The 14,321-nt window shown below is 35.5% G+C and overlaps 1 protein-coding gene across 3 annotated transcripts in view; it reads left to right on the top strand.

Annotated features, from left to right (window-relative positions):
• Positions 1 to 695: 695 nt before the first annotated feature.
• Positions 696 to 14,321, top strand: part of LOC109533359 (amyloid-beta-like protein) — an 83,569-nt gene continuing 69,943 nt past the window's right edge. For 2 of the 3 annotated variants that reach the window (XM_048665604.1, XM_048665602.1), the window contains exon 1: positions 697 to 840. In XM_048665604.1, coding sequence (XP_048521561.1) covers positions 775 to 840 — 66 coding nt within the window. In that variant the 5' untranslated portion in view covers positions 697 to 774. Of the gene's footprint in view, positions 841 to 14,321 lie in introns of all 3 variants that reach the window. The other variant, XM_048665609.1, reaches the window with a different exon arrangement.

The raw sequence follows: 14,321 nt of genomic DNA, 5'->3' as shown, positions 1-14,321 counted from the left end.
CAAAAATATATAATTGCACATTTTTTTATATACCTAATTGGTGCAAAATACTAATTTATTTCCTTCTTCTAGAAAATTGTATAAGATATTCGTTTTTTGGGTCAAAAGTATGAAATTAAAAAGCATTTTCCAGTTCTTAAGTGTGCGAGAAAATTGAGCAATTCGGAACTGGAAACCTCAAATTGCGCCATTTTCATAATGCTTTTTGTCAATAAATTTCAAATTGTTGGCACAAAACACCATTATATCCATTATTGGGGTCTTTTTACTAGTCTTAATAACATTCATGTTGTTACGCTCATGGCTTTCGGAAGAAATCGCATTTTTTTCGCAAGTGTGTTAATTTGTCATTGCGCTGAAAGTCCGAAGACAGCGAATTCAACCGAAAATTCTCGCCCCTTATCAGTGTAATCAGAGCAAACCCACGATGTGATTAATCACCAATTATAGGTGGACAAAATGATAAGAGCAAACCCAATCAAATTCTTATCAGATTATCGTCTATCCAACTCCAAAGACGACTCGAATGCAGAAAGGCGCACTTTCTCGGCCGGTCGTTGCAACGTAGGCTCAACTCCGTCGTCCGGATTCTCGTCGTTTTCGCTCTTGGTTCAATGCGGTGAGTCGGAAGAGGACAGCGCTAGAGTTTCGGATGACTCACATTCCGGGCGCATGCGGTTTCCGCCAACGGTAGGTGGAGCAGTTATAGTTGCGTTTCTACCCAGGAGAGTTCGGTTCGGTGCGGTGTGTGTTTCTTAGTGAAAAACTATAAAAATGTTGCGTTCAGCGACATTTGTCTATGTTATTGTCGTTTTTGTCGGAACTTTAGACCGAATCAAGGTGAGTCTCTTTCAAATCGCACCGCCAACAGCCCCGGAACACAAAGATTCCGGGGTCTTTTATGACATGAGGTAACATCGATTTTTACTCATTTCTTGGAGTGTTTGTATAGTATTCTTGACGATTTTCGTCGTCGGCGATAATGAACGACTGAAAGTGTTCACACTGACCTCACACTCACGAACAGCACTGCTATAGACCCACTAGTGAAGAGCGGCTCAATTAGAACATGCAAAAACAGATGGTTTTCACACAGAAGTTTTATTTTTAAATGCAAATTATTTATAAATCGACGGTTCATCTAACTTTATTGTTGACATAATCGTGTGGGCGGATATGTTCACACGAACAAATGACCAACATCATCTAAAACCGGTTTGTCGATGTATTTATATTTGCATTGTTTGAGTCCCAGTTTTATTTCCCGATCGGTTTCATTCATAATCATTAATTTCCCGTTTTGAGAACAAGCCGTGATAGGAACGTCAAATATATACAGGGTAGTTCAATCAGAATTGCTCAGAAATGTATTTTCCTGCAGCTTATTTCTGGTTTGCATGTGGACCTCATTGGCATTGAATGGCAACATTTTAAAACTCCTGTAAAGTTGCTCCATTTTGCATCAAGTCAAATCTTTCAGTAGAAATGCAGAAAAATCAGAGCAGATTTCTGCTGACTTGTAAAATTTGCAGTAAAGTTGGTGTGTATCTGAAATTTGCAAGAAAACGCCTGAGAACATCGATTTGAAACGTTCCATTTTTGACTGCTTTAGTATATTAATATTTTCAAAAATTTACTGAATATGTGCTGAAAATCGTATCTAAAGGGCATCAGTTATAAATTTGTTGAGTTTGGCGTTTTTACTTATTGCAAGTATTTGTTTCACTATTTTTTCGGTATTTATGTCGACACGCTCTGAGGAACTTGTTTGTTAATTCAAATATGTTTTTTATTCTTCAAAGTTACATTAAGTTTTAATTCTTTTTGTATCTGTCTGGCTTGCTTCTATCTTCTGTAAAGTATTCTGTTAGGTTTTGGGCGTATTGTACTTTTACAAGTAGATATATATGTTCGATTTCCAGTGAGGATTGGAAAAGGTTTATTGGGTTCCACTTTTCTTCGGGCCAATATTTAAAAAAATCATGCAGCCAAATGCGACGTTTGCTGATGAAGCACGAGAATTTTCAGGATTATCATCTTTAAATAACAAAGACAAAAAGTGGCAGATTTGCATGTTTTTGTCAAAAGTGTTTTAATATCAAATTTAACCAAAAGAAGAAAAGCACAAAGTGCATGCTTTACAAGGCTTGAGGAACAGTGCCATCAATTACAAAACGGCGTTTTATAAAACTTGTGATTTAATATGCTATTTTCGACTTCAGACGACAGTCACGTTTGATTATTTCTTTTGCCGTTTGATGTCTGTTGAGCTTAGCTAGAAAAAATCGGAAAGTTTGATTCACACAAGGAAATCTCAGATCATATATAAAACAGAAAAATGTCTATTGTGTTTAAAAAAAAAACTCTTGTTTGACACCAATCAAATGAACCCTTTTTGGTTGAAACAATGTTTTCCATATCACTGTTCCAGCGGAGACGATTCCGTGGCTTGATCTCCATTTTCTCCTGATTTATGTCCATTTGATTTTTATCTCTTGAGATGCGTGAGAAGTTTGGTTAACTTCACTCTTGTTGAAAATGTTAATTTATTAGGGCGTTTTAAATGTATTTTTAACGGACTTGCAAAATAATTAAAATGCGTTCATTTTGCACTAGACACAAAATGGAGTTGGCAGTAAAACAAGTAATAGTCGATTTAAGCAGCAGAATCAGAAAGTGAAACTAATAAATCAGGCAGTACTCGATCTGATAATGAAACAAACACAATAAAACTAAAATTTTTCCTCGGATTAACGAGCGAGGAAAACGAAACGGAGTTTTAAGTGAATATTCGAAAATTACTATTTTGGATGTCATTGGCTGAACATTATTTTATTTTGTGCAGAAAAAATAGATTTACAAAAAAAAATGCGTGAAAGATTTTTTTGGGTCAAAAAATAAGTTTTGAAGAAAAGCAATATGAAAACGACGCAATTCTGAGCTTTCTATTTCCCAAATTATGGTGTCAAAAACTGTACAAAAAAAATGTTATTTTAAAAGAAAATTGAAAAAGAAAATTCTTTTTGATCAAAAATATGAAATTTATGGAAAAAGGCAATACGCAATTCTGAGCTTTCTAGTGCGCAAAATACTCAATTTTTGGTCAAAAATATGAACTGTATTAAAAAAACGCAATATAAAAATGTCGCATTCTGAGCTTCCTAGTTCCCAAAACGCCCATTTTTTTGTAAAATAATACTATTTTTGGCACAAAATAATACTTGTATTATATATTATATATTATATATATAGTACAAAAATTGAGTGAAATAATGTTTTTTAGGTCAGTCAAATTTTTTTTAGGCAATATGAAAGCGTACGATTCTTGTCTTTCCAGTTCCCAAGTAAATTTAGCAGTTTGCGAACGTTAAAGCACAGATTGTGCCGTTTTCATGTTACTTTTTTTCTATCTAACACAACAAAATTCTATTTATATTCTATAGTAAGTAATTCTATCTATAGTAAACATAAATACTCATTGTTCACACCCTGCATGATAAGGCACAAGAAAATAATTTTTAAATATCTTGAAAATTCAGCTGAAAAAAGCTACTCTGGTTTGGCACCGATAAAACGAGCCCTTTTTGGTTTAAAGAATGTTTTTTCCATATCACTGGTTTGGCGCAGAGGATGCTGCGGCTTGACCTCCTTTTTCGCCTGATTTAAATCCTTTGAATTTTTATCTCTTTAGATACGTGACTTCACTCCTATTGAAGATACCCATTTATTAGCTCCTTTCAAATGGGTTTGTCTTTTGAACGGACGAAAATAAACTGGATTAATTTTGGATGCTCACTAATGAAATTAACAGTGAAACACGAAATAGTTGCTTTAAACAGCAGGAACAAAAAGTGAAATTAATAAACTGGCCGGTAGTCGAACTCATAATAAAACAATTATAATAAAACTAAAAAGGCAGTTAAGACACAAGTCTTAAAACCGTTCAAAAACAAGTAAAACCTGAACTAATTCGCAAAGAAAAACTTGAACAATCTCTATCTACCCAGCCAGGAACTGTATTTTAGGCATTTTCACTTCGAGTACTTCTGTTCTCTTAATCCAATTTTGAGAACCAGAGAAGTTTGGACATGACTAGCCATCACTCTAATTAAAACTGCATGTCAAACTAATGGGAGCCAATAGGGATAACTGTTTCCCGTTAAATCCAGAATGCAACTCTGGAATCTGGAACTGTGGTTGAATGCATGCGTTATTAAAGCTGATGCAAATTTCACTTTGCTAATGACTTGAAACAGGTTCATCTTGATTCATGAGTAAAATACCAGTAAATATGTAAATTGCATTTGGCGACACACTGCACCTCAACGGTTCTTGTTTCGCATTCGTTTTTCCTCGGATTGTTTCTAGGAGATCTTCACGCGTTTACAAAGAATATTCAATTCTATACAACGAAACAGTGTTTTAAGCTAATATTATAGTAGTCGTTGGCTGCAAAAGTCATTAGGCCGCAGCATAAAATATGGATGTAAATATAAGTCATATCCATTTCCCTTCATTAACAATAAAGCGAGTATAGACGACGCCAGTATTATAGCAAATGAATTAATAAATAATGCTGCTGACAGTGCACCTGTATGTGACACCAATTTTTAGTGGGTATATTAGTATTGGAATAGCGTTTCTCATCTTTTATTTACCATTCACACACATGGAGGACAGGGTGGGCTTTAATTGCCATTAAGTTTTTAGCCCTGATTGCTTGATGTTACTTTCAGGATTAGCTGAGTAGAAGCTAAGAAAAAATATTACGAACGGAATGGAACCAGGGAAATATCGTTTTAGCGTTTTCATTAATTTTTATTAGCCTGTTTCGGCTTTATCATCTAGCTCGGTTTTATTGCGGTCATCTTTAAAAGTTAGTGAATAACAACTTGTTATCGCCTTCGATTTTGGGGAAATCAAATGTCCATGAGAAGGAGGTTTTATTTCAATTTCTTGTCGTTTCAGAGCAAGTACTTTCACAACGATTAAGAAATCCTACGTTAAAGCTTTCTGAACTAGTAAAATATATGCTTTGTCGCCTTCGCTTGCACAGTTCGATTTCCTTAACACCAAACTAATTCAAAAAAATTAAATCAAAGAAATTAATTCAAAATTTGGAAAATCGTACTAAAAAGTCACCAGTTTTGTTAAATTATCGAAAAATACCGAAAAACGAGTTGTTCATCGCTTTCAATTTTAGAGCGTTTGACTCTGTCCAAAAGTCCAAATGGGAAGGAAAGATCGACTAAGTCTGTAGCAAAAATGTTCAAAGAATGCCTCAAAATTGAAACTTTCTGCACTTTTATTTAGATTCCGTTCTTGAAAAATGCGAAAACATAAATTTGCTATATTTTTCAGTTTTTGAAAAATTTGAACAAAACTTTACCCAGTCACTCAATTTTCTAAAAATCGCTGATAAACTCCCAACTGAATTTCTGTTTCCTTGACGCAAAACTCGCCAAAACCTCTGGAAACAAAACTTGCCAATTTCGAAAATCGCACTAAAGAGTCATCAATTTTGTGAAATTCTCGAAAAACGAGTTGTTTATCGCTTTCAATTTTAGCGCGTTTGACTCAAAGTCCAATTGGGAAAGATTGACTAAGTCTGTGGCAAAAATGTTCAAAGAATGCCTCAAAATTGAAACTTTCTGCACTCTTATTTAGATTCCGTTATTGAAAAATGCGAAATCATGAATTTACTATATTTTTCAGTTTTTGGGAAATTTGAACAAAACTGTACCCAATCACTCTCTCAATTTTCGAAAAATCGCTGAGAAACTCCAAACTGAATTTCTGTTTCCTTGACGCGAAACTCGCCAAAACCGTTGGAAACAAAACTTGCAAATTTCGAAAATCGTACTAAAGAGTCACCAATTTTGTGAAATTATCGAAAAACGAGTTGTTTATCGCTTTCAATTTTAGAGCGTTTGACTCAAAGTTCAATTGGGAAAGATTGACTAAGTCTGTGGCAAAAATGTTCAAAGAATGCCTCAAAATTGAAACTTTCTGCACTCTTATTTAGATTCCGTTCTTGAAAATACGAAAACATAAATTTACTAGCTTTTTTGGCTTTTGAGAAATTTGAACAAAACTGTAAATACCGAATTTTTGTTTCCTAGACGTGAAACTCCGCCTAACCGTTGGAAACAAAACTTCAAAATTTCGAAAATCGCACTAAAGAGTCACCAAGTTTGTGAAATTATCGAAAAACGAGTTGTTTATCGCTTTCAATCTTAGAGACTTTGACTCAAAGTCCAATTGGGAAAGATTGACTAAGTCTGTACCAAAAATGTTCAGATAATGTCTCAAAATTGGAACTTTCTGCACTCTTATTTAGATTCCGTTCTTGAAAAATGCGAAAACATAGATTTACTTTCTTTTTCGGTTTTTGAAAAATTTGAACAAAACTGTACCTACTCAGTCATTCCTTCAATTTTCAAAAAATCATTGATAAACTGTCCAAACTGAATTTCTGTTTCCTTGACGCGAAACTCGGCAAAACCGTTGGATACAAAACTTCCGAATTTCGAAAATCGCACTAAAGAGTCACCAAATTTTTGAAATTATCGAAAAACGAGTTGTTTATCGCTTTCAATTTTAGAGACTTTGAGTCAAAGTCCCATTGGGAAAGATTGACAGGTCTGTACCAAAAATGTTCAGAGAATGCGTCGAAATTTGAACTTTCTGCACTCTTATTTAGATTCTGTTCTTGAAAAATTCGAAAACACAAATTTACTATATTTTTCAGTTTTTGAGAAATTTCAGCAAAACTGTACCCAGTCACTTTCAATTTTCGAAAAATCGCTGATACACTCCAAACTGAATTTCTGTTTCCTTAACGCGAAACAAATTTGAACCAAACTGTACCCAGTCACTCCTTCAATTTTCAAAAAATCACTGATAAACTATCCAAACTGAATTTCTGTTTTCTTGTCATGGACTTTCTGTAAAATGCGGAAAAACCTTCGTTCCATTTCGTTTGTTTTTTATTTTCAGATACTTTTGGTTAATAAGCATCGACATCTCTTGCCATAAACTCATATATTTCGCAATCATCGTAATTGCTGAGTAGCTTTAAGGTGAATTTAATCAAGACAAAGGAGAGTTTACTGGTTTGGTCGCCTTGTGGTTTAGTTAGGCTGAGTTTAAAGCCGCTTAGCTCTAAGTAGCATCCTAAATACTGCTGCTTTATTACGCAAAATTTATTGAAAAAAAGCGCTATAGATTCGGATTATAATGTCTTTCGAGCAGAGAAGACATCCGGGTGTGATTTATTCAGGTTTTTTTGCGGAAAAATGCTAATCTCATCAATCAATCAAAGATCAAGGAAGTGTAGCTTGAAATTTTCAAATTACTTAATGTTTCGGAGTTATTCTACTATTTTAGCTTGACGTGCAACGTCTCTGTTTTATTGTTTGTTATACGTGGCGGTTGATTCTTTGACTGTATTTCCGTTATTTTCAATAATAAATATTTAATTTAATTGAAACTGCTGTTGCAACGTACTCTCGAATTCTTTTTACTGCTTATCGGAACCGAACTATCAACAAACGTAAAGTATCTGTGTTCTATGCCCAAAAATCGTGTACTTCAGTTGCTGATGGAATACGTCGATACTTACCAGGTCAAATACCTTAAGTAGATACACAAGCACACAAACTGTGTTTCTTTAATTGCAATTCAGTAATGAATGTAATGAATGTTGAAATGAAATGAAGTATATAAATCTGTTTTTGTGTTAGCAAAAACGTTTTTTTATTTTTTTAGTCGATAAATGTGCTTTTCTTCTAGTAAACTTTCTGGTAAAGTTTGCAAATTTTCCGCCTAAAAAGTCGTGAAATCCAATCCTGACGCCTGTTTCCTACACATGTTGTTATACAGGTAGAAAAGTTGGGAGAATACGGTGGTCTGAACCGGCGACAGATGTGAGTACAAAGACTAATTCCTTCCTGGGCCGGGCCACAAATTAATTCCCCCCCGACACGAAACTTAATTTTGTCAAGGTTCATTTGCTGTGTTTGGTGCCGCACTTAAGCTGCTCTATTTAGCTAAAGTGGGATCTAGAGGCATTTTACAGTTGCATATGGGTAGCAATTTTTTTTTAATCTACGGTTTTACTCTTGAAATAGAGCCATGCTTTTGTGTGCCCAAATTTACCTTGTTCGTAAGTGTGAATGTTTTTCAACTTTCAATCGAAACTTTAGTTTCAGTTGTTGATTATCAAGTACCATCCAATTTCCAGCAAGTGTAAAGTGAAAAAACAATACAACACTAATTATATCTTAAATGAGCATTAGCATAATTTCTGGCTTCATCTCCTTTGTTTGGACACAAATTAAAAAAGTTGCCTACGGCATTACCGACTACAACAAATTTCCTTTCTTGTTTTAATTAAAACTTGGAAACCTCCAGATATCTGATGGTTTTCCTGTAAAAAATGTCGCTTCTACCAGCGAAATGTTTCGCTTTTAAGTTTGCCAACTTTAAAATGAGTTTTTCCAAATGGGAAATGGAGCACGACTTGAATATTAGCTGTTTATCCAGCAAGAGAAAGCGGGAATCTGCCACTATCGAAACTTTCTGCACTTTCTGGTGCTGTTTGTCTCCAAACTATAGTGCCACAGTATAAAAATTGCCAGTTTCAGTTCATTTCGTACCCATCGGGAGTAACAAAGTTTTAAAAAAAGTGTCCGCAGATTGTTTGGATGGAATTGAACATTTGTTTTATGCGAAAACGTGCAGGATAATGAACATTCATTTGTAGAAAACTGTGAGTGAGGTTTAGGGCTTTTATCCGCAGTGGAAAACAAATTTGAGTTAAAAGCCAGTTCAGTTTCAAGCAATCACCGCGAACTCTGGTGATAATCGTTTGACTAGTTTGGATCAATCGGCGAAATGGTGAATTTTCTCATGGCTTGGAGCCGAGTTTCAAAGGCACTTAAATATTTTATGAGGGCATTAAATTGAAGTCAATTAATGTAATTCAGACATAATGTGACCTGTACTTTGCCAGACGGAGCAGGTTCTGGATGTCGATCTAATAGCACCAGGTTAATTAACTCGCAGTGTTGCCATTATCGCTCCGATCACCATCATAATGAGCTGTTAATTGAAACGGATAATCCAGCTATTGTTAGATCGAAGTTTATTAAAGTTTATACACATCTCAATTGCCGGCAAGTGGTTCGGAGCGATAATATTTAATGGTTTCGCCATGGTTGGCAGTTTACAATAAAACGTTTCTCTGTGTACAATATTTTGTACACCGGGAAAAACCGCGTCTAAATATTTAGCTTTTACTATCGCCTATTTCCTTCCGACTGTCTGGATAATGGCGAAAACAAGTACAAAGCGGAAAACCGACGAATTTTAAACGGTGTTTCGTGACACAAAACAAATTAAGCAGGCATTCGGATCAATACAATTATATGACACGAGAAAACACGGCACTGCCTCCAAATTATTTTACACTGTGGCAGTGTAAATTGGAAGGATGCGCTTACACTAACGAGTCCCACTTGCACACCAAATCCAATAAAATCGAGCTCGATTAATTTATCCCTAAAGCCTACATTAGATGGAATAGTCCACTCGTCTGGAATTTATTTGGTTTATTAGATTTTGTGCAATGAATGGCAACTCTGCCGTCGTGTGCAAACCTAAATATAAGGGATTTTATAAAATTTTAAAGTAACTTGAACTCGACAAGCGTGAAATATTTCTTATTTTTTTCACATTTCATATTTAAAGCAGCAAAAGCCATTTTTGGCTGACACTAAGGAACATCATTTTCAAATGTTTCTCCCAACCCTCTCTCTCCATTGCGACCAAAAAAATAGGACCCACAATTTATGAAAATTGCGTATTCAAGCTGAAACTTCTATTGCTTTTTCTGCAAGTTCACTGTATTTCTTCTTATTTATTTAAACTAGAGTTTGCTGAAATACCGCTTGGTCAAAGGTGAAGTCCGAATTAGGAAACTTTCCCAAATTGACCCAGAAGCAAAGTCAATTTCAATATATGCAGACACACCTTTTCTCTATCCATTTGAAAAAACTCAAGTCTGCAGGCCTTCGGTCTTTGCAGTGCGGCATTTTTCAAACCGAGCTTGCAGGAATGCAACCCGCCTAAAGTTATGCCCCAAATTTGAAACATTTTTTAAAAGTTGCGCAGGAAGATAATAACTCGTTTTTTCCGGTACAAACAGAAGCAATTCTTCTCTGTCGTACTGCGAAATCCCAATTTTCTAGCTCTTCCGCATGAAGAGCACGGAATTTTTCAAGCAAATGTTGCAGAAACGCCATACGGTCACAATTAGCGACTGATTTTTCATGAAATTTTAGAAACTCTAATAAGACACTTTTTCGCGCCTCAGGAGCCGGCGATTTTCCTTATCTTGTCCTGAAAACTCAAAGGTGAAGTCCGAATTAGGAAACTTTCCAAAATTGACCCAGAACAAAGTCAACTTTTCCAAATATACAGGCACACCTTTTCTCTATCCATTTGACGAAAATCAAGTCTCCAGGCCTTCCGTCTTTGCAGTGCGGAATTTTTCAAATCGAGCTTGCAGGAATGCAACTCGCCTAAAGTTATACCCCAAATTTGAAACCTTTTTTAAAAGTTGCGCAGGAAGATAATAACTGGCTTTTTCCAGTACAAACAGAAGCAGTTCTCCATCGTACTGCGAAAACCCAATTTTCTAGCTCTTCCGCATTAAGAGCACGGAATTTTTCAATCAAATGTTGCAGAAACGCCATAAGTTCACAATTAGCGACTGATTTTTGCAGAAATTTTAGAAACTCCAATAAGACACTTTTTCGCGCATCAGGAGCAGCCGATTTTCCTTACCTTGTCCTGAAAACTCAACTGATTGGTTCTTCTACAATAAGCGTACGAAATTTTCTAAACAGAGAATTTTTCTGATGAGGCTGCTGAAACGCCGCTTGGTCAAAGGTGAAGTCCGAATTACAAAACTTCGTAAAATTGACCCAGAAACAAAGTCAACTTTTCCAAATATGCAGGCACACCTTTTCTCTATCCATTTGAAAAACTCAAGTCTCCAGGCCTTCCGTCTTTGCAGTGTGGAATTTTTCAAACCGAGCTTGCAGGAATGCAACTCGCCTAAAGTCATAAGCCAAATTTGAAATGTTTTTTAAAAGTTACGCCGGAAGATAACTCACTTTTTTCAGTACAAACTTTCTTTTCAGTACTTTTCAGTACAAAATCCTTCTCTGTTGTACTGCGAAAGCCCAATTTTTTAGCTCTTCCGCATTAAGAGCACGGAATTTTTCAAGCAAAGGTTGTAGAAACGCCATACATTAGCGACTGATTTTACTGTTTTCTTTCAGATTACTTTGTTAGCTCGCTAACACAGCGTTGATGACTAAAGTCTGAAACTTTACCCAGTTTATTTCCAAATAGTTTCAGACGTTCGACTTAAACATTGTCTGCGTCCCGAAACTGCAACTTACTTGCAACTAATTTTCTTTCTACATTTTCGCTCTATTTTCCACGATTTATCTTTTCATGTTCGTGAAGTTACCGCACGATAAAACTTACCAACCGCCGACATGGAAATACCCATCACGTATTTAAAGCAGAGAAACCGGTTTCAGGAGAAAATTTCAAAAACTTTTGAGTGTTTCCAGAACCAATCGCGGCTAAATTAAGACTGTTGCCCTCAAGTTGCTGAAACCGCATTTTAGCCTCTTTGTAAAAAGCCGGCTAAGCAGGTTATTAAAACACTTTATATCCCTTAGTAGCTTACGTGTTTTGGACGATACGATTCTAAATCAGGCGCAGACTTTGGAGTGTCCACTCGAAATTGTAACTCAGCAAAACAGAAATCGATAAAACAATTTCCAGGCGAAAATTGCGGGGCATGATGCCGTTGAAAATGTACGCTTTTGTTGTTCGAGTGTTCACGCCATAAATCACGTAATATTTGTTACGAATACAAAAACACCAAAACTGTCACCTCCAGATCACTTCCACTGTCCCAGTTTGGAATTCAATCACGCGAATTTGATGCCCTAAGTGTGTAAGTCCAATACGGGAAGACTTTCGGCTCTTTTTCCAAACAATCTAAGGGAAATGTTACATTTAAATTACCAGGAAAAAATTTTGAAGCATCATTATAAAGCTCCATTGAGAGGCTCTTGCCTCTTGCCTATTGTGGAGCTGCGCTGGCAGGCTATTGAGATAACTGGGAATTCATAGCCTTATAATAATATCTCCATTTTAGAAATATACTAGAACGGAAGTTCACTAAAGCAATTCTCCTTTTAATTATATTGTGCACGTAGCTCTATTTCGATCCTAAGCCCCAGGGGACTTACTAGAGAGACACTAACAGCTACCTTATGATGAAGCTGCTTCCAGTGCGTTTAAAAGTTTACACAGGTAGGGCGGTTAATTTGCTTTAAAAATAGACGAATGCTGGAAAGTAGGACAGTAATGATCGGAACTCGACAGTTTCGTGTTTTTTTTCCTCGCTGCCAATGCTAAACGATTTATGGCACGAGAGTCTGGAGATCATAAACAAGCTTTTAACGGCTCTATACGGGATACTTTACACTGAAAAATTGTTTTGAACAATTTACGATTTGAACCGGGCACGGAAGACGCATTGCTGCTGTTATTCAAAGCGATCGAATGTAGCATAGTTTTAAAACAAATCGTACGGATTAATGTCGAAATAGATCAGGAATATCCTGAAGTGAATCGCCGCTCTTGTATTGGTGCCTTGAAATTATTATGAGCGGAAATTTGGAAAGTTTTTTAGAAACATTTCCACTATTAAGCAACACCGATCATTGGCTAGAGGGACTTTTGTACTATGCATTTACAGGAAAATTATTAAAAGCTCTTTAACAAAATAATTGCTGTAGCCGCGATTTTCGAGTTTGAAACCAAACAAAAAATCGCCAATTTCCCAATTTTAATAATACCCTATCAGCGTAATTTATATTACTAAATTGTTAGTTTTCAATTTGCAACTGAATGCCTTCGTGATTTTCCATTAGATAGAAAAAATGGTTTTAATCCGCCAGCTAAACGGAATGTTTCAAGTTTGCTGTTTGTATATTTTAGTTGGCGTAGGCGTTTTCATTAAACTAATGACAATTTAATTAAAACGTTTCAGTTTGTTGGGTTTTACAGCTCGAAAATGGCTTTGGGTTGGTAAATAAAAAGCGGGTATACAAATTTGTTAAAAAAAGCAAAAGCAAGCGAGTTGGGGTTAGTTATGGTTTGCAAGATTTTTTGCCTTAGAAAAATAGTATGGATCACAGGCCAATTTGCCTTTTGCTTCTTATACTGGAAGGAAATCACCTGAAAAATTGAAACATTTCAACGTCTGAAATACCACGCATTTTTTCCTAGTTTAGATTTTTGAATATTCTTTTGGGATAAAGAAAGAAATAATTATTTCCGGATATTCAAACCAAGAATTTTTATAGTATTTTCCTCACAACTTTTACAGTTTTTGTGATAGTTTATTCGATTTTTTACCGCGGTTTTTTCAGGATGGTCCACCTGAAACGATTTGAACATATATCGAGTAATTGTTCTTCGGAGGTCGGCTCCCTTTTTTTCTTCAAAAAAGTTTATTGTCGCATTTGCAAAAAAATTGGTTGCACCTGAAGTTTACCAACTTGATTGTCGCTTGCATTTTTCTCACAGCTGTGACCATTGTCGAGTAAATTGAAAATTGGTTAAAAAAATATACTTTTTGGACTTTTTGTGAATCCTCAGCTTGCTAATTGTTCTCATCAAATAAATTATAAATACAGTTGAGTCCGGATATAACGAACTTGAAAAATGAACTAAAACTGGTTCGTTATATTCGGAGTTCGCTATAAGCGAATAATAATACAAAAACACGTGGTGTATTTTATTTCGTTATTTTTACATAGAGTAGTAGAAGTTAGTAGGTATGAACAAAAAGAACACAAAAAGATAAACAAAATTCAATTTGAAATCTACTTCATAAAGTCTATAATTTTTGTTTGTACATTTCTGCTGCAAAAATGGATGTTATTTATGTAGATTTCAAGATCACAAAAGGACTCCCAGATATGAATAGGAACTTGGCGTGATGGTAGAAAATTCCGAGTTTCTGACACCTTTTTTGTCATTTCAGAAATGGTTGGAACAGTATTAGTGTCTACAGTAGAATACGTTTCACCTAAATCGTAATCTTTCTCATTATCGCTTAAAGCAGTAGATGAGGTTACGGAGTCTATAATTTCCTCATCGGTCAACATTTCTCTTGTAAGAATGCCATTATCAATGCTCACATATTCGAAGAAATTGAA

Source organism: Dendroctonus ponderosae, unplaced genomic scaffold, assembly GCF_020466585.1.
Source record: "Dendroctonus ponderosae isolate FM_Combo_2020 unplaced genomic scaffold, Dpon_F_20191213v2 Dpon_F_20191213_1, whole genome shotgun sequence".
NCBI lineage: Eukaryota > Metazoa > Arthropoda > Insecta > Coleoptera > Curculionidae > Dendroctonus > Dendroctonus ponderosae.
The sequence above is the reverse complement of the archived record's forward strand: the minus strand, read 5'-3'. Positions and strand labels throughout refer to the sequence as shown.